This window comes from Hetaerina americana, unplaced genomic scaffold (genome assembly GCF_022747635.1).
Source record: "Hetaerina americana unplaced genomic scaffold, ioHetAmer1.1.p SCAF_2, whole genome shotgun sequence".
NCBI classification, from domain to species: Eukaryota; Metazoa; Arthropoda; class Insecta; order Odonata; family Calopterygidae; genus Hetaerina; species Hetaerina americana.
In genome coordinates this window covers 92,207,504-92,232,309 of record NW_027286763.1, presented here as the reverse complement: position 1 = coordinate 92,232,309, position 24,806 = coordinate 92,207,504, and the positions used below count along the sequence as shown (strand labels likewise).

Genomic DNA, 24,806 nt, shown 5'->3' with positions numbered 1-24,806 from the left:
TGATTAACTTTGTGTAAGCATCTTCTTCAAAGCGTGTTTAGAAAAATTATTCGAGCAACATGGCGGGTGGTTGTACGGGTAAGTACTGTCAACACAAGAGTTTAATCTTTATAAGTGTTGTTGATAAAAAGTTGAGAATTGTTATTTTGTGACTATCAATCTTTCGGGTGGCATAGGAAATGTGATTCTGCAAATTTATATGCATTCTTACTCAACATTCATGTTACCAATATTGCTATTGTAGGTGCGTGGATTAAATTTTTCAATGATGCAGGAATTCCTTCAGATGTGGCGGCAACGTACGCCCTCATATTCTCAAGTAATAGAATAAAAATGGACATGTTGCTGGATCTCACAAAAGAGATTTTAAGAGACATGGGTATAACTTTAATGGGCGATGTAATTGCCATTTTGAAGCATGCCAAACAAGTTCACGAACAAGTAAGACCGTGAATTTTATTTTAATGAGCCCTATCATTAATAAGCTGATGTGTAAAGAAAGTAACTAATGTTTATGATTCCTTATAGTGAGGAACATTTAGGCATTAAATTTCATGATGTTTTTCTACCAATTGTAGTCTAGCCTAGTGTGTTTACAGGTATTCTTACACAGGGATCTCTATCCGTCGTTCTTCTGTCATTATTTACCAACTTTTCCTTTCTGCAGAAGGCGCGCGATACAATTTTACTCGTCCCCCCAGACGTTCCAGCCCAAAAGAAACTCCCTGGTGAGATGTTTTTTTTTATGCTTCCTTACTCTTATTTTCATAATAGGATTATAATTTACTAGGAGCATAATTCGATTATAATTTAAAGTATTATTTTTTAGCTAGAGTGGTCGAGCAATACACTAAGCATGTACCTGAAGTTCCCAAGCCAGTTACAGCCAAGTTATCCCCCAGTTTAGCCAAGAGATTAGGTCCACTGTCGTCAGGTAAACAGGCTGTGAAAATGAAATGCCAGCCCCCGGACGTAAGTAAAAAGGATGAAAAAACGGCTAGTGAAATTGTACCCGTGAAAAAACCCAGGCGGGTTTTACCTGAGCATGAAGGAAAGTACAAAGTTATCATGCCTTCTGGAAGTACTCCGAGGACTAAAAGAATTTTGGAAAAACAAGGATTAGGTAAGTATTGACACCATGTTACGCCAAATGATCATTTCCAAGTTAAACTAAGTTATGTGATACTTTGTTTCACCCAAAATTATTTGCTGACCGCGGTTTAAACAATCGCGTGACATCATTAAAGTAACCGGCATTAGCTGGTAAATCCGCGAGCTGATATTCTATTAATTTAATTTAAGCCTTGTTTTACCTGTTAATGTTCAAATTAAAAGTGGCACTCTTTCAATTTAGAATTACCATACTGAAATTGAGTGTAAGATGTGGAATATATCTCATGATTTTCAGCTGTGCCATCGAAGAAAAGAACTGTATTTGAGAGATTAGGTGATGGAAATGTAACCAGCACTACTGAACTTGAAGAGCCAAAGTTCACAGTGACATGTGGAGAAACAATCATGAAGTCAGAAATCGGAGATAAGGTATACTTCAATAATAATTTGGATTGTGGTTTCTAATTTTTCTGCTTTCCAAAGACTCGCATGTCATTTTTGTTTTAGGCAATGTCAGTATTTAATCGGTTGGGAGATAAATCTCAAGTAACGTCTTCCTCTTACTCGGAGGATACAGAAGAGTTGGAAGAATTGGAAGACCCCTTGGAGTATGTTGGTGTTCTTAAAAAACCAGTTTTAAGGAAATCATCAAGTATAGTCGAAAAAAGAGCAGTAGGTAGGTACTAAGCAGTATCGCTCGCAATGGTTTTGTAGGAAAGCGTGAAAGCGTAGTAAAGTAGTGAAATAAAGGTAAATATAATCTCTTCTAGCGTTATTTGAAGAAAAAGACTCAATTCCACCACCAATAGGAACGATGAGGGCTGACAACATAAAGATTTCCAAAAAAGGTGTTGCTAATCGCCTGGGACAACAGAAAAAAATAGCAATTTCAAATGGTACTCAAGGGATTGAATCTCTCTCCAATCCTTCAATGGTAACCAAGAAAAAAGTGATCCTGAAGAAAGGTGCGAAATCTAATTCTGCTGGAATACTAAGTGAGTTTTTGATATCTTTCTTACATTTTAATGCAATTTCCATTATTCATTTTAATAAAATTTGTTGTTTGTTCTGTGTAATAATCTTGTTTCTTTGCTTGATGTAGTGAAATTTACTTTGTTTTATTTAGTAGCTTTCAAAGTTAGTTTAAGGTTAGTCTTATAAAGCAGTAGATTAAACAATAAAGGGTGCAACCAGTGTCAAATCCTGTAATTAGTTAAGGACTGAGTTAATGAGCACCTGTCAGCGTAAGGTATTGATGTAGGGCCAGACCCTGCTCTTTTAATTCCTATTTGTTTTAAATATGCTAACATTTATTTATAAATCTGTGTTAAACCCCTCATGATTATATCTTGAAATCCTTGTGAAAAATATGGGGGAGAGAGTAATGTTTGGTGAGGAGGATACTTTTAACTTATGAAGCCCCTTTCATGTACCCAACCCACAGATTTCAATCTGCTATCACTCATGAGAAAGTACAGGATAAGGACCATTGTCCTGTTTGATACAAATGAATGATGAAGGGAAATTGGGATGTTGCAGTGGCTGACGTACTGGCTACCCCCCAGGGGGTCTGGGTTCGAATCCTGGAGGCGAAAGATATTTTTCAGTTGTATTTCAATCCCTACTCGAGGTGTTATTTGGAGGGTACTTTGAGTTGGTATGCCATCCATCGGATGGGATGTTAAGCTGTGGACCCCTCTGCGCCGTTTGTTAAAGAGTAGGCTAATGCCAACGCCGGGTTTCTCTCCGCCCTTGACCCTTTCTGTCCATCCCTAATGGTGCAAATGACATTCGCCTCCCTTAAAAACTACTAATTATGAATGATGAATATACGCAGTGCAATGAAGAATTAATTAAAATAGAACGTATGTAATGTGAAAAGATGCAAAGAAGCAGCTTTTCAGTAAAAGAGGTCTCGTTACAAAAATAATGGTAAGGGAAGATGTCATTCGGAGACAATGTTGAAGGCGATGCTGTGGTCAGAATTTAATCCATCATTTTAGGACATTCACAGAAACATCGCCCCATGGATCGATAATATTACCTCTGACCTTATTAAAAGTCCTGGAGAGAAGACATTAACAAAGCTATGATAGACATGTTCCTAATTGGGGAAATTAGGATGGGCATTCAGAATAACAGTAGTACATTTATTCGCAACAAGAAAGGGATAGTTCGAATTAAGAAAAATTAAGAGTATGGACTACAGCATGGAAGATGGTGTGGGGTTGACAACATGGAACATCCTGCATGTTCCAATTACCCGAGGCTCTGCTGGCAGGGCCAATAATAGTTGCTCCTATAAGGGTCACCTTTGCCAGTTAGGTAAAAGTAGGACCCAGATGAATGCCCATGCAATATTTTACCTTGTTATGTTTGCATGAAGGTGCCTAACATAGTGAGGTGGCCATTTACGTGATATTGTCAGCGTAAAATCTCTATGGATTGAGGCATTATGAACAACTTCAATGATTTCTCCAAAGAAACAAGATGGACTGAAGCTCGAAAATAATGAACCTGTCAACTATGGTACCCTGCCCAAATGGTTGGTTTTAGGGTTGGCAGCAAAAGAGGCATGCCCAACAACACATAAAATATTTGCACTAATGAGATAAGGGCTGCAGAACAAAAGACGTATAAGAAGTCCACCACTGTGCAAATAGCACCCTGGCCATGAGCTTGCTGGCAGATGCGATTGACTTCACTTTCTGTGGCACTGACTGACCCACCCACTGCTTCGACTGCTGTTTCATTTCTGGCCCCTAGTGGTGAACCCATGTCTCATCCATGGTGACCAATCGCTGCACAAAATTGGTAGGTCCCTTCTTGTGAATCGGTCGAAATGATGCTGCGAAAATCGTTTGCCCATTTGCTTTTGATTGCTATTCAGCAAATGCGGCACCCAGCTTGCGCAGAGCTTTCGCATCCCTAATTCTTTGTGCAAGATGTTTCACACCCTTTCCTGCGATATCCCTATGGCTTTAGCTATCTTACTCACCTTCACTCGCCTATCATCCAACACAATATTGTGCACCTTTTTGATGGTTTCTGGTGTGGTTGCGGTATTTGGTAGTCCTTCATGTGGATCATCTTCGAGGGATGTGCGGCCATTTTTAAATTCAGCTGCCCACTATTTAACCTTAAGCATTGAATGAGTAGAGTCCCAGTACACTTTTGTCAACTTCAGATGAATTTACTTAGGGGTTAATCCATCCAAAAGGGAGAATTTTATGACTCCACGCAAAATTCAAGTTGTAGCAAAATACATGAAAGACATCTATTGCAACAATATATGTAAACAAACTACTTGAGAGAACAAGTTGAAGCTTGTCTCAAGTACTGATGACACGTGCATCCAGGCAGGAATCATAAATTTTCGCTGATAGAAAGCCAGAAAGGAGAGCACAAAGAATTGTCATTTTTATGGATTTCAGGAGTATGTAGATTGAAGAAATGAGTTATCGTTAGTAATAGTGAAGGGTTTTAAGGATTTTTTGTCAAGATTTTTATGGCTTGGGACCACAGTAGTGTGTCATGCCAGAGTCCATCAAAAAGCTATCCTAGCCCAATAGTTGCAGAATATTACAGGAAACTCTTCCTAATCCAGACACCCCCTTAGTCCAGACTTGTGTGGCCATGAAATGCGGGTGATTTATTATGGGGTTACCAGATGACTGCACTGTAGAACTTTGTGTAAAAGTATAAGTTTCACAGTACAAGTTTCTCTGAACATAATGTACCATACTTACCTGTAGAGAACTTCACTGCAAGTATTGGTTGGTTATGGTGGTTAAGAGGACGCATACTTTTGTGATGTGTTTGGTGAAATAATGAGTACTGATAGTGACCATTGAGAATTAAATTGCATGCATAGATGGTTGAATATGATTGTCAATTATGTCAAATGAATGATGCGGATGAAACTGGGCTAAATCGAGAGCTTTGCCAGAAACACTCGAGCTTTATGAAGTGAATCAAAGATTCCTGGAAAAAATCAGTAAGGGAAGGGTCTCTATACTTTTGTGTGCTAATTCAGTTGGTAGTCACAATTTGGAGGTTGTTTCTTTGGGAATATTCTGACAACCCTGAGGTCTGAAAAAAATAATGTACTCCCTTCACTTAAAAGGCATTCAGCAAATGCATGGTTTATCGGAGTCATCATAAAAATGATTACATTTTAACTGTTGGGATTATTAATTTTCCCTGGCATTCATTATTTAATCACTTCATATCATCTAATTTGCATCTTGTCATTTTTAACACAGCTTGAGCTGCATAGAAAGCGACTTCCGTAGATAGCTTTTAAATTTCAACAAAATAGTAATGTGGCCCTGGAAATCCATCGAGGAATAATCTAAACATTATGTCAGTGTTAAATATGTCTTAAATAAGCTTAATACATCTTAAAATTGTTAATAATTAATTTCTACCTTAAAAGATCATGTGAATGATAGCATACACTTCTCTGGTGTTATTCATATGTTAACAACTGTTAACATGGTCAACTTCATTCAATGTTGAATCCTGCTCCCTTCAATGAAATCTTTTGGGATTCATTAGCCGTTAATTGTATCATATTGTCACAAAAATCTATTAGCTCTAATTATTGTTGTTATTCTACCAGTTAAGGTTGATTTTGGTTGGACACAGACTGTGCAATGGTATAACGATATGGCTTCCTCTTTACATACTTAACCTACTTTGACCATCTTTAACGCACATTTTTGTTTCTTTCACTCCATTTCACCTTGTCCAAACTTCTTTACTCCCACATTTCAGAAGTCTCCAATCTAAGCCTATCATCCTGCTTCAATGACCATGCTTCATTGCTGTACAAAACCACTCTTCATATGAAAGTTGTCTGGCCATTTCTAAACATCCTTCCTTACTTAATGCCCATGTCATCAATTCCCTCCTTGTGAAAGCTTTTGCCTAATGCAATAGTTCTTCTAATGTCCCTATTACTTAGATCATCTCTGTCAAATACTTCTGAGATAGGTAGACTGTTCCACCGGCCCTTGTTTATGGAACTCATTTTAATGTTTTATATAGCTTTTATTTTTCTCAAAAACCGCAAAACTTTTGTTTTGTTTTTAATAACTCTAATTCCATACCTAAGGCACTGAGTTTCCAGTTCACATGGCAATACTTGCAACCCCTTGCCTGACTGGCAAACTAAAGCTTGATCATTAGCAAACTTAACTGATTTTATGAATTCTCCACTGACTTTCATTCCTATCCATCTCCAGTTCTTCCCATGCCTCTTTTGCTATTTTTCTCATGTTGAGAAGCACAGGTGAAAATGGACCTATTCCTACAAGTAACAATGCTCATTCTGACTCTATCTGTCACAGACACCTGAGCGGTCTGACACCTATAGATGTCAGATAAGTCCCTTATCCATCCAATCTAGTGATATATTTTTTATTTAATTCATTAAATATATCCAATTAACACTATCAAACACCTCAAAATTTATGAAATAACAAACCTAACCTGATTTTTTTCTATGTTTCTCTCAAATGGTGGCATTACTGCTGTGAAATTATGCATGCCTCTCCTCTTCCTAAATCCAAATCGATCATTCCCTGAGTAATGATTTGCCCTCCTGTCCATCCTCTTATTGATGACCCCATGAACCTCTCTATTTTTGGGTGAAATCAAAACTTGTTCTCTAGTCCTCACTTAAGACTGCATCTCCCTTTTTTGGAAGGAAGCTAACATCGATCCAATGAAATCTTCTGGCCAAATTCCTGCCTCATAAATGTGAAAAATTAGTCCATAAAATTTTTCCTCACAAATTTTGAAAACCCTTAAGTAGTTCAGTGGAAATGTAATCAACCCTCACAGCCTTATTTGATTTAATTTCCCTTAATGCCCTTTATATCTTACAATCGGGTATACCTGGGCCTAAGTTATCTCCTGTTACCAAGAGATGGTGGTAATTTCGATTTCATTCTTGTATACCATATTCTCTTTCCATGACTATACTTGCTAGCATAATATCTTTTCCTTGTAGATCCTCTATGCATTCCTTCCCTTCTTATATCTTTACTAGTTCAATTAATAATTTTCCTGATGTATCCTTGATGGTTTGGACAGATTTTCTGTTATTTCTTACTTTCGTATTCCTGTACAATGCACCAATTTCTTCCTTCCTTTGTAACCTTTCCATACCATTGCAATACGTCTTCCACCTCACTTCTTTCACTATGTTAGTTAGGCTTCTTTCTTCGTTATTATTTCATCCATTGTCCATAGTGTTCTTGTCCTTTTCCTATTTACTCTTTCTATAGTTTCTTGTGGGTTTTGATATCCTTTTTTTTATGTTCCCATTTTCCTTCTGATGTACCATCTCCATTTCCATGCGTAAGTCCCTCTATTGTCCGCTAATATTCCTTTCTAATTGTTCCAGGTAATCTTTCTGCATTACAATTCCTTGGCTATAATATCATTAAATATTTCATTGAAATTAGTGAGTTATAGTTTAATTTCCATCTGCAGATGGTATAATTTAAGTATGCCAGAAAACAGAGATGACTGAGAATTGCATCAACACTTCTAAAATTAGCATAAGAAAACTACAACAAGGGGAAAGGGTTAATTTTTATATCCAATGGTAATAAATTTCCTGTATGTAGGTCAGCAATTTACCATATTTTCCCATCGATAATGCGCGTTACCTTTGCTAAAATGTTCAGATGATCAAAAAAATGACAATGCGCGCTATGTAATGAAAATTTAAAAAATCCAATATTTACCTACCTTTGTACACAGTAATTTAACCTTTTCACTCGGATGTCGAGTGTGACTCGACAGGGATAGCAACGGCAGCAGCTCGTATGTCGAGTCACACTCGGCACAGAGTTTCACCACGAGGGGAATTGGGATTTTCGTCTATTTTTCCAATAACTTTTCTTTTAATCATCTGCACGAAAGGAAAAGGAAAGTTAAAGGTTAATTAATAGCATGGCTTGTTTTATAAAAGAATAGTATCGACCCATGATGTCGTCGACGACATAAATGCCGTCTCCCAAAGGATGTCACCACCTACGCAGATGTTTTTTGTAATCTATTTACTGTGTTGTAAGTTCTTTTTCATTTGTATTGTTTGCTTTTCATTACTTGGAAGTCAGCTAAATGTAAAGCCATGTCTTTTAGAGATTATCGGTGCCTGAAAAAAGATCGCCAGAATGTAAAGTTACCTCAGTCAGCTGATTCTTAGTTCATTGCTTTCTAGTTTTGACTCTTTCATTTCCTTTTCTTCCTAGTGTCCACTGTCTCATCAAACATTCTGCCTGTTCTTTTCCTATCTATTGCATTGTCAGGAATCTTGAGTAGGAGGGTCCAAGATATGATCTATTATATTCATAGTAAAACACGAACCTTAGGCCTTTTCCTGGAGTCGTGCTTTTTTGAGGTTGCATCATCCTCCTGTGGTAAAAAAACCTTCCTTATCTTAGTCTCCGAGGTTTACTTACGTTTCTAGAAGCATAACGCAGGTGTTTTCCCTAATGACAGAGGGTTCTCTTACAACAGATGCTTTCCCTTTGGATGAATGCTTTGCCAGCTAGTAGTTGCTCATTCTGAACGATTTTCCCCTCCTCACGATGGATAAGTATTCCAAAGAATTAGAAAGCAGCTGTTTCATGAGGAAAACTCTAAAATGGAGGCGTAAATTGTTTTTCTGGGGGCTTGAGGTCAGTGTTGTAAATTCATTTATATTGCATAAAGAATGCCAGCAAATAAAAAATGAAAAACCGATCTCACATGTGAAATTTGTTTTGAAACTATTACATGATCTTTTTGGAGAATTCCGAGATGGTACACAAACGTCCAGGGTTAGATTACCATCCACGAACATAGAGCAACGTTTAGATGGAAAACTCCATATAATCACACCTCACCCTAACAGAAAACATGAAGATTGTGCGGTTTGCTCTGACCGAAAAATCAAAGTAGGAAGAAGAGAGACGATATATACCTGTGAGACGTGTGATTGTAAACCAGGTCTTCATGTTGGTGAATGCTTCCAAAAATATCATACCATGAAAAATTATAGGGTTTAAATTATGGTTTATCAATAAAGTTGTCAATAATTATGTCAAAAAATCCAAATAAATAAGTTAGTATGAAAAGAAACTCCAGTTTTTCATTCTAGTGCCACACTTAGTAAATTTGGGGTATTTAAAAAAATGAATCCCGAGTAGACTAAGGCAATCGAGAAAAAAGCACCCGAGTGCAAAGGGTTAAAGAAGAGTCTCGCAATAATAAATTACTCAGGAAGCATCTTGTTCTAATTGCATTCTATTTTATGCAGATCAACTTCTCTTACAGTTATTTCATCTCATAAATCCATGAGAAAAAGAAGAAGCATATAATTTCTATAATTCATTTATTCTAATGCAAAATATTTCTTAATTCTAATGCAGAGTACTTCACATACTACCTTGATCAAAAATTTCCCGGAATTTATTCAGAAAATTAAAAATACAAGTTTATTCATCTAAATCTATATTGTCCCCTTCAAAGTAATCCCCATCGACTGCAACACACTTATGCCAGCGCTTGATCCAATCCTCGAAACATTTTTTATATTCGGTTTTCGGTATGTCCATCAGTGCTTCCTGCGATTTTTCCATTACTTCCTCTCGGCTGCTAAAACGCGTTCCCCGTAATGGTTTTTTAACTCGATTGAACAGAAAGAAGTCACAGGGAGCCAAATCAGGTGAATTCGGTGGCTGTTGGATGGTATTTGTTGCATTTTTCGTCAAAAAATTACGAATAATGATAGCACTGTGCGACGGTGCGTTATCATGGTGCAAAATCCACGAGTTTTCTGCCCACATTTCTGGTCTCTTTCGGCGAATTGCTTCACGCAAACGTCTCATAACGCCCAAATAATACTCTTTGCTTACTGTCTGGCCTTCTGGCAAAAATTCATGATGCACTACACCGTTGTAATCCATGAAAACCGTCAGCATTGCCTTCTTTTTTGACTGAAAACGACGTGGTTTTTTTGGTCTCGGCTCATTTGGTGAACGCCATTCACTTGCCTGATGTCTGGATTGCGTGTCGTACTCATAAACCCACGTCTCGTCTCCAGTAATGATCCTTTTGATGAATGTGGGATCGGATTCAGCCTCGCAAATCATGTCTTTTGCGACGTCAACACGGTCTCTTTTTTGCATGAAATTGAGGTCTTTTGGCACCAACTTTGCTGCTACACGACGGAAACCCAAATCATTAACCACAATGTCTTGGGCGGATCCATAGGCAATGTTCAAGTCCTCCGCTATTTCTCTGATGGTTAATTTGCGGTTATTGACCAACATTTCTTTTACTTTATCAATTTTTTCACCGACTTTCGATGTCGATGGTCTGCCACTGCGTTCATCATCTTCGATTGACTCACGACCACTTCTGAACCGCTCGTGCCACTGGTCAACGACCGTGTTTTTTAGAGAATCGTTGCCGAAACACTTTTCCAACATTTCCAACGTCCGTGCGCCACTAAATCCGTTTTTTACGCAAAATTTAATACAAGTTCGTTGTTGCAAATTTAAATCCATTTCTGAAATTGTAAAAAATCGCCAACACACACAGAGATAGATGTACTCTTGGCTACGTAACTTTTGCAAATGTCAAGTTATGACACTAAGATTTAAAGGGAATATCAACAACAGATGTACCAATTTAACAAAAAAAACAGAACTCAAATCGGAACGATGGGAGCGCCACACGGTGGTTATTCCGGGAACTTTTTGATCAAGGTAGTATACGTAGAGTAAAACCATAAACCCAGTAATCAACCTGAAGGTAGACCTGGTACCCGAAAAATCACATAGCTGGGGTGGAGCTACAGGTGCCCTGAGTGCCTTGCCCGGGAATCGAACCCGGGACCCTCCAGTCAGTAATCTAACACTCTACCGCCTGGACTACCGCGACCCACATATGTAGAGTACGTCATATTATTTACACATACATATAAATATGAAAGGATAGGTAGATCACTCGAATCCGAGAAATTCGTCACCTGATTAACAATTAAATGAATTAAGTTTATTTATTATCTCTTCAGGCACATCACAAAGTTCACTCTTCAAAGTTAACTATTCCTAATCTTCTAGCGCTGGCGTTGAAATATTGCCTAAAGCTTTTTCAAATCCATTTTTTACACAAGTAACTCTGGAACCCTGCCAACTTTCCAGGATCTGGCTTATTTCTTCATAAGACTCTCTTAATCCTTCCCGATTCTGTGTCATCTTTCATGCCAGACATCGTCCATTTTTCCCAATTAGAATGGAATTTTGATTGAAAAGATTTATTATTGGATAAATCCTGGCAGCCTTGCGATTTCCTTTTTTTTGTGCAAAATTGATGACTTCTAGCTTAAACATCGCTGTATAGATTGTCTTCTTCATGGGTAATTTTCTTGAGAAAATTCTAAATTACAAAAGCTTAACTCAATTCAGGTTTGAAACAATCACCATGTAGGCAGTACTTTCAGTGAACTTGGAGGGTGTCTAGAACAGCTGATCGCTGTTACTTACAAAGCGAAGTAAAGCAAACAGAACAAGAAAATTCTATTTAATTCATTCTCCTATTATTTATATTTCATCTGCTGAAAGTTAACTTATATAGCAAATAAAAGGGCACATAAACCTATGTCTCGTTTCGTCTTATGAATCATAGCCAAAAAGCAATAAGGTGGCATATTGTGTTGGCTTGTAAATATTGTTTATTTTTTTATCCTTCTGTTGCTGGGAATTTATTTAAATCACCTGACTCTAATCTTCTGTGTACTAACGGTAGACATAGCCACCAGCAATTATGATTTCATTTATTCATTGGTTGCTACCATCTATTACTGTATGGATATGGACGTATTTTTACACAAAATATATGTATAATTTTTATGCACATATATATTTACATACAGATGCACGGCATCTATACATGTTCAAGATAATTATGAGGCTCTGGGCGCATGGTATCTATACAAATTCATGATAAGTACTAATTTCTGGGTGCGCGTTATCGATGGGAAAATACGGTAATTGATATGTTTACCAAACTACATTTTTCATGTTGCTTTTCTGATAATTGATTATATGATTTGCAGGCAATCCTATTAATGCTGTTAAGTTGAATGTTAAACAGAGACTTGGCCAAGCTGGTGCAGAGTCAAATTCCACAGTGAAAACTAAAAAGGTGGGTGCTGTGTGTTAAGCATAATAATGCGCTTCACAGTACAAATTGTAATTTAAGTATTTGGTTCCTTGATATTTTAATTGGCAATTGAACCTAACATTATTTGTTTGTAATGAAAGTGGTTACATGATGCAAGCTCTCAGTGTAAGTGTGCCATTTGGAAAAGCTATGTGAAAATCCAATGTTTTCTTGTGATGTTTATTATTCTGATTTGCTAACTAAAAAATTTTGTTCACTTTCTGAAATTGGTATGCCTCTATTGTTAGTCAAACACTCGAGCTAAATGTACTATTTCTTTTAAAAAATTAAACCCCACCATCATTCCTTTATTTGAGATTATTGTACTTATCATTGATGTAAGAGATACTAACAGTAGCCTGCATGTTGTTATAAAAAGTCTTACTTGTGTTTTACAATTGATGCTCCTGATAAGTATTTTGTTCTGTGCCATATTGTGTTTATATTGTCACAAATCAGAACAACCCGATGGTTAATTGATGTGCTCATTTTTTGTATCCTTCTCCATTGTCATATGAATTAACGTATTTTTTGTGCCATGACTGTACAATGGAATGTAAAATGATTAAGTAGCTCATTACTTATGGGTAATTTACCGTATTCTTTCATCAACAATATTCTTGATTATTGTAACAAGTATTTTTGTTATTATAATATGAAAATTTTGCCACATTTTTGTTTTGTGGTCAACGTTTAAGTTGAATATTAAAAGTTATAACTGCAATTTGAATTGTGTTAATATTGTCACCAGTTAATAAATCAAATCCTAATATGTCGCATGTTCCATGTGGTAGATATTTGATGATTATTACTGCCATTAAATTATTTCATTGTTTTTGTTCTTTCATAGATACTTAATGGCATTTTTAGTGACATTTTATCTCTCTGTCCCCTTTGCCCTGAGCAACAAAGTTGTTGTAAGTGAAACCTTTGTGAAACCATTTCCGGCTGGCATACTGATAATAGTATGGCGTTTTTACATTCATTTTTCTTGCATGATATAGCTTAATTACTTCTCAAAAGGTAATCATTATGCTCATCAAACAGGAGTTAATAATGTCATGCAACTTGAGTGATGAGTAAATAAAGGTTTTAAAACTAGTATATGTACAAAAGGTAACTATTCTAAACATGTAGTGGGTAAACACAAAATTACCAGTCATGGCAACAATGCCATTAAACATGCAAAGTTGAAAACACTGTACCATGTGATATATGCCTTTAGACCTCAACTGTATTGCAAACTTGGATTTGTTGATCATTTGAATTCATATAATGGATTTTACCAATTATTTTATAGGAAGTCTTCCACTGGACATGCCGAACGATGTTCATCATTTGTGGATGTACAACCACATTAAAACTCATTTATCCAACCTTTAAACAGTCTCAAAAACGTGGGCAGTTATTCCATGAATTTCTTTCAACTCGGCTGTGATCTTTTTTAGGGTTAAGCCTATTAAATAGAAGTGTTTAATCACCACACAAAACTCATTTTTGTTCATTTATCTAAATAAGCAGTTTTTTGCTTCATTCCACTATAGAAATGATACCTCATGATGGATACAGCTGAAACTTAAACATCAGTTTTGTGAGAAATGAGGGTTATCTAAAAGACAACCTTTTTTGAATCAATGAGTGTCATGTCATGGATTTTGAAAGAGCTTATTGAATGATTCAATTTTTTCTCAGATGTATGCCTTCAAGACTTTAGACTTAACAATTAATGTATTGACTGGTTTAAGTTTTAAATAGCAGTATCAATATATTCTGTGGGTTGGGTACCTTAAAATGTGTATGCTCTATAATTGGGAAGAAGTTGATTTTAATCAAATTATTTTCCGGGAGAGTAATAATTTCAAACTCCAAAAATTCAATTTTTGATCCAAATGATCATATATTTAGATACTGTTTTTTACAGACTCAATTTAGATCAAAGTATGGTCACACATTGCTCCCTAAAAAGTTGCATTGTTTTAGATGTACAGTTATAAGCTGTTTGAGGGTCATATCTATGTGAGATAAACGGAATGGTTCAATAACAGACACAATTAATTTGTAAAGTGTAGTGGTCGTTGCCATTGTTGTGTAAATTCTGAGAATTAGGTAAATGAAATTAACATAATATTTAAGCTCTGCCATACATGAAAGAGATTTGGTCTTACCAAGTTAATGTTCATAGAAATACCCCAGTTAAACTGGGAAAACTTATGACACAAAAAAAAATGGAAAAAACTGTAGCACTTAAGTATCATTTTAATTACAAAATAAGTAAAAATCTGAGTCAAAGACAAGAGTTCAGGAAAAAGGGTAATAGACCAGGGAAATATTAAGAAAGGGGAGTGTGCAGCAGATAAGGGGTGTACGAAGAGGATTGAAGTAGTGGAGATATTTCAAAATGGCAGTGCAGGTTGATGGAAGTCTGAAAATAAATAAATGTGTTGTGATTAAAAGATAGAGGGCTATACAGTGTGCAAGTTATGTCACTCATGTTATGCCATAAAATTTTGTCACTTGTAGATTTTATGAACTAAAGTTGTCTCCATTGTTTTGGCTCTTTTTGTTATAAAAGTGTGCACATTCAGATTTCAGTCAAAACCTGAATGTATTTTGTCAATTCATAGGGTTAACTGTAGTCTTCTACAGTGAGGAGATGCTGAACTTAACTGAAGTAATTGAATGTCTTGAAGTATGTAAGCATCTTTCCATTTTAAAGTTTTTGGATTCCAAAGAGAATTTGGACTAAAAATGGCATAGATCACATTGATAATACAAATTATTTTAATACTTTTTTTAAATAATTAAAAATTGTTAAAATCAATTTTGCTTTTTGAAGCACAGAGCTATGGTAGTTGAATGTGATAGTAGCAGATTGGAGGCTTTGGAAATGTAGGTGTGGAGGATGGAGAAGGTAGAGGGAATTGTTGAAAGAAATCATAAGGAGGCAGGAAAAATGGATAAAAAGTAAAATGATCAACAATGGGATGTTGAAGACTGTGAAAGAAGTGAGAATGTTAGGAAAGAGAGGAAGGAGCAGGAATAGGTTGGGGATGTTGGATGGAATGAAGGGAGGAAGGAAGTTTGTGGAGATGATGAGGGTCTTGTTTCAGAGTAGGATTGGTTGTGTTTTGTTAGGAGAAACAAGATATTTATTTGGTTGTTGTGTTGATTCAAATGCTACCTTAGCTGGTAGATCACCTAATAATAATAATTAAAACTGCAGTTATTACATTTTTTTGACCCTTAAAGGTAAATCTTTTGAGTGAATTGTAAAGAGTTGAGGGAGGAAACTAGTGTTTTGATAGACTTGTGACTACCAAGGGCCTCATGAATAACTACGGTAAAACCCATTTAAGACCTCGCCTAGCCCTCAGACCAACTGATAACCACTCTGTATGCATGATGGCATTATGGGTATGATAAAATGACACTTTTCAACTTGCTAATCAATTCTATTGTTTCAGGCTTCACTTCGTGGAAGTAATTGATATCCATTATTGAAATAGAAAGAAAGACTCGTAATTTTCCACAGATTTTATTATACGGCACGACGCGTTTCACCGACTTGCGGCATCATCAGGTACAAATTTGCAAAACAGACAGAGCAAGCATATATACCCTCAGGACAGAGTGGGGGTGGGGAGGGTTGGAAGGATTTGAGGGGGGTGGGGGCTCGCAGGTGCATTGATGGATTGTTTTGACCATTTCCAGGCTAATTTCTCGGAGAGGAGTGGGGAGGGGTATGGGAATAATTGCTCATTACAAAGTGTCGTGTTGGGGTTCACCAAGTGCCTTCTAATCTCTAATTGCTCGAGAGCGTCCATTTTTAATCCTTTTGGGAGTGTGTGTAATATCTCTGGGACAAAGTCACTGCTGTGGTTGAATTCTAGTAAATGCTTGGCGAAGAGAGAGTTGTTATTCTGATTTTTGTGAAACCTAGCGTGTTCCTTGACTCGTAACTTGATATTCCTGCTGGTCTGACCGACATAAACGCTGTCGCAACAGCAACAGTAACAACAGCAACAACAACAGCAACAACAACAGCAGTGCCAACAACAACCCGCCTTTCCAGCCTTCAGCAACATACGTCCACCCTCCGACGCCTGAAGAAGACTATTGGCAAGGAAGACCTCATCATCCAGAAAGCTGACAAGGGATCTAGTGTCGTAGTGTTGGATAAACGAGTGTATGTGGAAAAGTGCCTTGAGTTCATCAACAACAATCCTATTACTCCGTTATCCAAAGACCCAACCGCGAGTTTCCAAAGTGAAGTGAAACGTGCAGTGTTCAAGTGTAAGTTTTTAAATGCTAGGGAAAAATTTAGTTTAATCCAAATGAACCCCTCCGCCCCCAGGTTGTACGGACTCCCCAAATTACACAAAAAAGCCATACCTATTCGGCCTGTCATCTCAGCTGTGTCCGCCCCTTCACACCTTCTGGCACGAAAATTAGACGTATTGCTCCGAGATCTCACAGGTTTTAAACCTAAATATGGAGTTAAAAACTCTATAGAGCTAGCCCGAAAATTGAAAGATATTGATGTCCCAGAAAAAGCGAGGCTAGTCTCCTTCGACATTAGCAATTTATTTACTTGCGTACCAATATCGGAAACTTTGCTTAGGGTGGAAGAACTACTCAAGGATTCCACCATTGCCCAAAATATCTCAGACGAATTGGTCCCCCTCATCAAAATGACAGTTAACCAGAATTATTTTAGTTTCAACCACACCCTTTACAGCCAAACGGATGGGTTAGCTATGGGTTCCCCACTGTCCCCCTTCCTAGCCGAAGTCTTCCTCAATTCTGTAGAAGAACATCTTTTTAATGCTGACAATCAGCATAACAAAAACGTGGGCTATTGGTTTTGTTACGTGGACGATATACTATGCCTATGGACCGGAACCAACCGACAGTTAGACTCCTTCCTTAATTTCCTAAACACTCTTCATCGGAATATCTCCTTCTCCATGGAAAAAGACGTCAACGGCACCATCAACTTCCTCGACTTGACAATCACAATTAGGGATAATAGACACGAATTTGCAATTTATAGGAAACCCACATATACAGACCATATAATTTCTAATGATTCCGCACACCACTTTTCTCACAAACACGCAGCCCTCCACTCTATGATCCACCGCCTCCTACACATCCCCCTTTCCCCCAAAAACTTCAAAATTGAACTCGTGAATATCACTAATATAGCTACCAACAATGGTTTCAACCCCAAACTAGTTGACACATTACTACGGAAAAAACAAAAAGCAATGGCCATAAAAAGCATTTTCGTATCTCAGCCCGCAGTATCTAAAGATTTTAAGTGGTGCTCGATCCCGTTTCTGGGAGATCTTTCATATAGGATTTCCAACTGCCTACCCACCTCACTCAAAGCAGCCTTCTACCCACCCATAACCCTCTCCAAACTTCTAGCCAATGGAAAAGACACCCAGGATAGCCTTCTCAAATCAGGCATTTATAAACTGAAATGCGAGGATTGCAACAGCGTTTATGTCGGTCAGACCGGCAGGAATATCAAGTTACGAGTCAAGGAACACGCTAGGTTTCACAAAAATCAGAATAACAACTCTCTCTTCGCCAAGCATTTACTAGAATTCAACCACAGCAGTGACTTTGTCCCAGAGATATTACACACACTCCCAAAAGGATTAAAAATGGACGCTCTCGAGCAATTAGAGATTAGAAGGCACTTGGTGAACCCCAACACGACACTTTGTAATGAGCAATTATTCCCATACCCCTCCCCACTCCTCTCCGAGAAATTAGCCTGGAAATGGTCAAAACAATCCATCAATGCACCTGCGAGCCCCCACCCCCCTCAAATCCTTCCAACCCTCCCCACCCCCACTCTGTCCTGAGGGTATATATGCTTGCTCTGTCTGTTTTGCAAATTTGTACCTGATGATGCCGCAAGTCGGTGAAACGCGTCGTGCCGTATAATAAAATCTGTGGAAAAGTACGAGTCTTTCTTTCTATTTCAATAATGGATATTGCTAATCAATATTACATTTTTTATTGCCTCTTTGAAATTAACTGATACCGTGCAATTTTGTAAGCCTATGGTTATTTTGACGAAGAAGAGCTCTTCTTTAGTAGTTACACCTGGAACATTTTTTATTCAGCCATTAAACAATTGTTACCATATTCCAAAAATTGATTATATGAAGTTTTTAATATTCACTGTCAGGGATAAAGATGGAGAGAAAATGTTGGGAGTTTTAAGATAACGTAAGTTATCTTTTTGTGAACTGATGCATGGGGATAATTGTTTGGAGAGGGTTGCAGATCCTAAGGGGATAGAAAAAAATGAGCATTGGAAATGATTACAAGCTAATGGAAGACTAGTATAAGTTTCGAGTTTTCTTAGTGATAAGGCTCATGTATAACTTTTCATAATGATACAATTCATTGAGTGTGATTTTTTTGTTAAGGCATTTTTATGAGGTCCTTTGGGCCATACAACCATAGCATCATAAATTTTACGAACCAATGATTTGTCAGTTCCAAAATATTTTAATTTCTCAGTCTTGTTCCTTGAATGGACTTGTAAAATATTTTTTGCTCTATTGGGTTTATATTTGATTAAAAGATGAGAAATATGTGTAATTTACTTCTTTAATTTCAGGGTCTAACGTTCTGAAATTAGTGTTTGTATATCTGGCAAAAACAGAAGGATAGTTTATTTTTATTCATGTAAGTGATAAAAATATGTATCATAGGACTTACATTTTGGTGCTAAATCGATTGTGTCATGTTTTTATTATGTAATGACAGTTTTGAGTAAGGTTTTCATGGTCAGGTTTCGGGAAATGAAGTGCAAGAATTTTATTTGCATCAGTCTACTGGGAATGTATATACGAGCGTAATTGGAAAATTTCTAGAATGGAATGGAAATAAATGACTTGCCTTAATGAAACTTCTTTATTTTTCAATGTAGTCTCCATATATACTAATTCCCTTGGTCCAGCAACATTCCAATGTTTTGATCCCATGTGGATAATTAGATTCCTTCAGGCCTGCAAATACCCGTCTACTTCAGCTGTTAGTTCTTTGTTGGAAGAGAATCTCCATCCACCGAGGAAAATTTTTAGCATGGGGAAGAGATGAAAATCTGATAGAGCCAAATTAGGTGGGTGTGGCAGCAATTTATATCTTAGTTCACGTATTTTTACCATGACGAAGAACCTTGTGTGTGAGCGTGCATTGTCTTGATGAAAGATGTTTGGCCAAATGTGGCCTGTTTTTCTCTATCTTTTGCTGTAGTTGGTCGAGGAGGTTAGCATTGTAATGTCCAGTAATTTTTGCAAATCTAACTGATTTGAATAGTTCCATTTTCACTTCAGCCTCTAGCCTTTCCCATGCTGGGATTACCATTTTCTCCACACATATGACTTACCTTTGTTAGTTTGAAAATTTATCGGAATGGAATAGAAATAAACAACTTACCCATCCTAGAAAACTGAAGCCATCACCTTTCTGGCTGACTGTATTGCCTATACTTTCTTCGGTGTGGTGAATCAACATGTTTCTACTGCATTGACTACTGTTTTGTGCCTAGGGTATAGTAGTGAACCAAAGTTTCATTTGTGGTCACAAAAAGGTGCAAAAAATCCTGCTGTTTATTCTTAAAACGCATCAAACATGTTCCCAAATTTCTATTCTGATGCATTTGTGTTCCTACATTAAGAGTTGCGGCACCCATATAGCAGATAATTTCTCATTTCCAATTCCACTGTTAAAATGTAGTATGCCCCTTAGGATGACATCTTTACAGCTTCAGCAATTTCTCGCACTTACAATTGGCAATCCTTTTATGATCAATGAATGCAATTATGCAATAATATATGTATGCAATGTAAATAAATGCTCTGGTAGTGGGACATTTTGTTCGACCACTACGCGGATGCTCTTCTAAGTTGTCCCCAGCAAACTTAAACTCATTTGTCCGCTGGGCAACAGTTGAATATGAAGGAGCAGAGACCCCCAGAGTGTTCTCCAAGTTTGCATTAATTTCCTTTGCTCTCATGCCTTTCCTTACAAAGCATTTAATCAATGTTCGAATCTTATTTTTGTCATCTTTACAAATCACAACATGGGAACAGCTGAGAGGCATCCGCACTACAGATATCTTCCCAGAGCACTGGCACATAACATGTTTACTCATAAAGGATTCCCTATTACTTCATTTGAAACTCATTGCGCTAGCACTGACATATGATGGTGATTTTGAGAACCTTTCTAATTACCCTTGTATTGCCACTGCCAACAGTCTTAGGAGAGTATTATGATGATTCCCCAGTGTTACATGTTGTGCACCTACCCTTTGTATAAAGAAATTAAGCCAGTTTTATGATTTTGAATGTATTAAACTTGGCTGAGTGAACTCTTCTCTAAATCTTGTTAATGTGTGGTGGGACAAAGGGGCACCAATACATTGTCTCTTTCAGACACATGCTGGGGATTTTTTCTTTAGATTATTGACCATTTTTAAGGAAAATTTTGACCTAATTTGCAAATTTTTCTTCTTTATTTTGCCTAGATTATCATCAAAAAGCAGCCAGTTGTTCCAGGTGTGACAGCAAAAATAAAGGAAAAAGATGAAGTGGAAGTCCCTGAGCAAAGAGTGACTTTTGCAAGTTCTTCTATGCAGCTTCCTAAACCTCGTCATTCACCTGTGACATTTTTAAACAAATCATCTGGGTCTATTACACTAAGGACAGGAGTTTTCAGTCGGCTCGGAACTTAAATGAATTCTTTTGAATTTGCATTTTAATTTCATTTTTCAATAAAGTTATTTTTTATAGCATTGGATTATAATGTTGCCCTCCCACCCAAGCTTGCTTCATTTTATGAGTTATATTTTTCACACATTTATTTATTTTAATTGAGGCATCCATTTAAGTATAGGCATCCATTCTTTATGAATGTGGATGAAGTGATATTCTGACAAGTGATCAAATCCATCGTATCATGCTGAGTGCAGACACTCCATGCGTTGCAAGATGCAGGATTATTCACTAAGATACGTTGAATAAGGTGCCACTTTCTTTTTATGAATGTGTAAGTTAAAGATTGGTAAGGAAACTTGATGCATTGCTTAATTTGAAAACATAGGCATCCAAGATTTCATGTTCTTTCCTTGCATATTAAATTATATCATTAATTAATTTGTTAATACATGAAATGACCTAATTGATACATAGTACTTGAGAACCTAAGAAAAGTAATTCCAAAAATTACTTCAGAAGGAGTAGCTAATGTTTCTAGTGAAGTCATATTAATAAGTAACTTTTCCTCCTAAACTGTCATGCCATTCTGCAGATTTTTGGAGTCAATTTTGTGGACATGGGCATCTTTTGTTGATGTGTGTTGCTTGTTGGCAGTAGATGTTTCTGCTCTATAAATTTGATGATTATTATCATAATGTTTTGAAGTGAGTATTATTGTTTCATCATCAATTTTCCAGAATTTGTCTTTTTATTATAAAAAATCCTTCCGTCCTCTTAGAAGCGTTTACTTAAAATTGGATGTCATTAAATATTATAGAAATGAATCTTGTAATTTGTTGCGAAGACAAATGAGGTTGAAGGGAAAGATTTTTTTTCCTGGAGTTATTTTATCCTGAATTAAAAGTGTGTTAACTGTGTCAAAGTCATTCTTCAACTTTTGTGAATATATGCAAGAAGGGAAAAATCTTTTCTGTGAAAATTTTATTCTTGGCAATTGTAAATAATTAATATTCTTAAAACTTGTAAGGCCCATTTTTACTTTATTTAAGTTTAAGAGTTTTATTAAAACTTGCTGTAATTCAATTTAAAATCATGATTGCTAATTATTATGAATATAGGTAAAAGACTGTAATCATGTCAGCATTTTATGAGATTCACAAAATGAAACGGTTTCTGGTGTCACTTGGTGGAAATTCTTCATATTGAAATTAAATTTAAAATGCTTCGCCTTTCCACATAAAAAAATTTTATTTACGACCTAGGTTTCGTTATGGTATAACATCATCAGGTGATGATGTTATACCATAACGAAACCTAGGTCGTAAATAAATTTTTTTTTATGGAAAGGCGAAGCATTTTAAATTTAATTTCAAGATTCACAAAAGTCATCTGAGCTTTTTGATGTAAATAATCATAATATATGTGATACTGATTTTCTGGAGATCTCCATGGGCCTAATGTTCTGGTTTGCCGTAAACAGCAAACTTTGTATAGGTAAAATGAGTGAAATTAGCTTAGTCTTGATAAAATACCCATTGGAATAATCAATTTTTAAATGCATAAGTGTATCCCAAAGAAATATAAATAGACAGGGGGTTCTTGGCTGAATGAGAGAGTAATGGTTGACTGCTGGCTGCTTCACTCTGTTCCTAGCCAGATTATTATAAGTATTTTGAGTGAAAACTTTTTTTGAAGTAGGTATATAGTTATTCTCTCCAAACAATCCCTGGGGATAGTAGGAGTGTTAATGACCTTAAAAGTTTCTACACAATTACATTTTTGTTCAGTATGAATATGGAAAAACTATTAAATGTTTCACAACCCAAAAAAACATAGAGATTTTTGAAGGCTAGATCAATATCAGCCATTCAGATTGTTAATGCATATTTCACAAAAAATATTTTTCATAGCTACAAAATCTTGGAAGCAGTCATTGTGCCGTAGGTCGCCACATATGTTTTCAAGAAATCCAGCAACCAGTAATTGACTCAAGTTAGAAATTTGATGAAATCGTGTGTGAGATGCTAATATAGCGAAATTACCTTCATATCTCTGTTATCCTGGCTCCTTATTAAATTCAATCAAGATCTAGGCATACTTTACATGACTTAAATGTAGGAATTATAATTACACTATTAAGTTAGTTTCCTTTTTTGTTTGAAAGCATGGATAACACTGTTTATGATGATGTGCTGTCTCTAAGGAAGTATTGACTACTATTAAATTAATTTTTTTTGTTTCTTTATTTTAAAAGTCAATTGCATTTTTCTCTTTGAATAGGATATATTGTGCATCAGTAATGTGTTCACTGGTTTGAAAAATGATTAATGCTGAATTGCATGGTGGAAAATGTGAATCAAGTGGTTGAGTGAATGACTGCTTTGGTAAAAGAAAATCTTCCAGATTCAAGTGATAGTTCTTACTTTGTCTTGAATGTGGATGATATTTTTTATTCATTTAATAATGCAATGAATGGCTGGAGAATATTTCAAACTGGAAATTTATTTTGTTCAAAAAGTTGCCTCCCATAAAATTAGCAATTAGCTTGAATAACCTAGGGGAAAACCTTGAAGTGAAAGAGAGAAGATAGCCCTTCAAACTAATTGGACTTATGGATAAAGTATTACTCTATCTATAAATTATTACCTAGTTTGATAGATTTCTGAAAACCATACAACTATTTTGCATGAAATGTATGCCCTTTGTTTCTCTTTGTCTGTGATACCATAGCAGAATATGCTCCTCAATGTGAGATTCTTATATCACCATTCGTTCAACTTTTAGATTTGATACCTGTTGATGCTCGTGTAGGAAATAATTTAGGTTATGTCGAGGCACATCATGGTAAATGGAGTTTCTTTATAAAGATTATGACAGCAAAAATAGTTATTTTCCATGTATTTCCTCTTTGATGAACATTTTTGATGACTTATGGTAATTATCCTAGTTTTCCGTTAACTTTCCTCACTTGTTCTGTGTTCAAGTTCATTGTGGAATTATTGAAAGTTACGTTTGGGCATCCATGGAAAAATATTAGGAGGTGGTAACTTAAGCAGTTGCTGAATGCTGTCTAAATGAGAAACTAAGCATCTAGAAAAAAATTCCTTACTGCATTCATCATCTCATATTATTGGCCTTAACTCCATCATCCTACAACTATGTTTCATTCATGTTTATCGTGAACATTCTCCGTTCCACATAATGTTCCAACATTTCCTGATAGTGATCACCTCTTAATTTATCATTATTTCCATCTTCATTTTTTTTTAAAAGAGAACCAATTATTGTTCTGGATGATACTGCTTGCAATTTGATGGTTCTATTGCTATGTGATGGTGGTTTATTTAACACCATAAGGTTTTTGAGAAACTGGTGGTGCAATATTCTCTTTTTTAATGAAGCCATTTAAATCAAACTGCAGTCACAACACATTTTCTAAACATTTAAATTTCCTGAATGATGGCATTAAAGTAGTTTGGAATATGCATAAGTGGTCTGTCTTTTCTCTTTAAGGTGTGACTTATGGTTTTGAATGAAATTTTGTCTCTTAATTATAACACTAATTGTCATGTGAAGTGATGATTGCAAAGCTGAGAGATTTACTCGAGTGGAAATAAGACACTTATTGTAGAAGAATTTAGTAATCACTGCGTATAAAATTGCTCTCATTGAACCAACTCAAATTGTGTTCTATGGAGGGACATTACTCCC

At 36.3% G+C, this 24,806-nt stretch overlaps 1 protein-coding gene across 1 annotated transcript; it reads left to right on the top strand.

Moving 5' to 3' along the window:
• Position 1: 1 nt before the first annotated feature.
• LOC139687657 (uncharacterized protein C19orf47 homolog) lies at positions 2–22,296 on the top strand. The gene is made up of 9 exons (XM_071584897.1): positions 2–78; positions 245–441; positions 668–728; positions 830–1,123; positions 1,409–1,542; positions 1,621–1,789; positions 1,884–2,108; positions 12,239–12,327; positions 20,906–22,296. Exons 1-9 carry the CDS (start codon positions 60–62, stop codon positions 21,110–21,112), a joined length of 1,395 nt encoding a protein of 464 aa, XP_071440998.1. The 5' UTR covers positions 2–59; the 3' UTR covers positions 21,113–22,296.
• The last annotated feature ends 2,510 nt before the right edge of the window (positions 22,297–24,806 follow it).

Bases quoted from the DNA above. Each gene is read 5' to 3' on its own strand.
- LOC139687657 (XM_071584897.1), top strand. The intron at 1,124-1,408 runs GTAAGTATTGAC...CATGATTTTCAG, and splicing joins TTTGGAAAAACAAGGATTAG to CTGTGCCATCGAAGAAAAGA. The intron at 12,328-20,905 runs GTGGGTGCTGTG...TATTTTGCCTAG, and splicing joins CCACAGTGAAAACTAAAAAG to ATTATCATCAAAAAGCAGCC.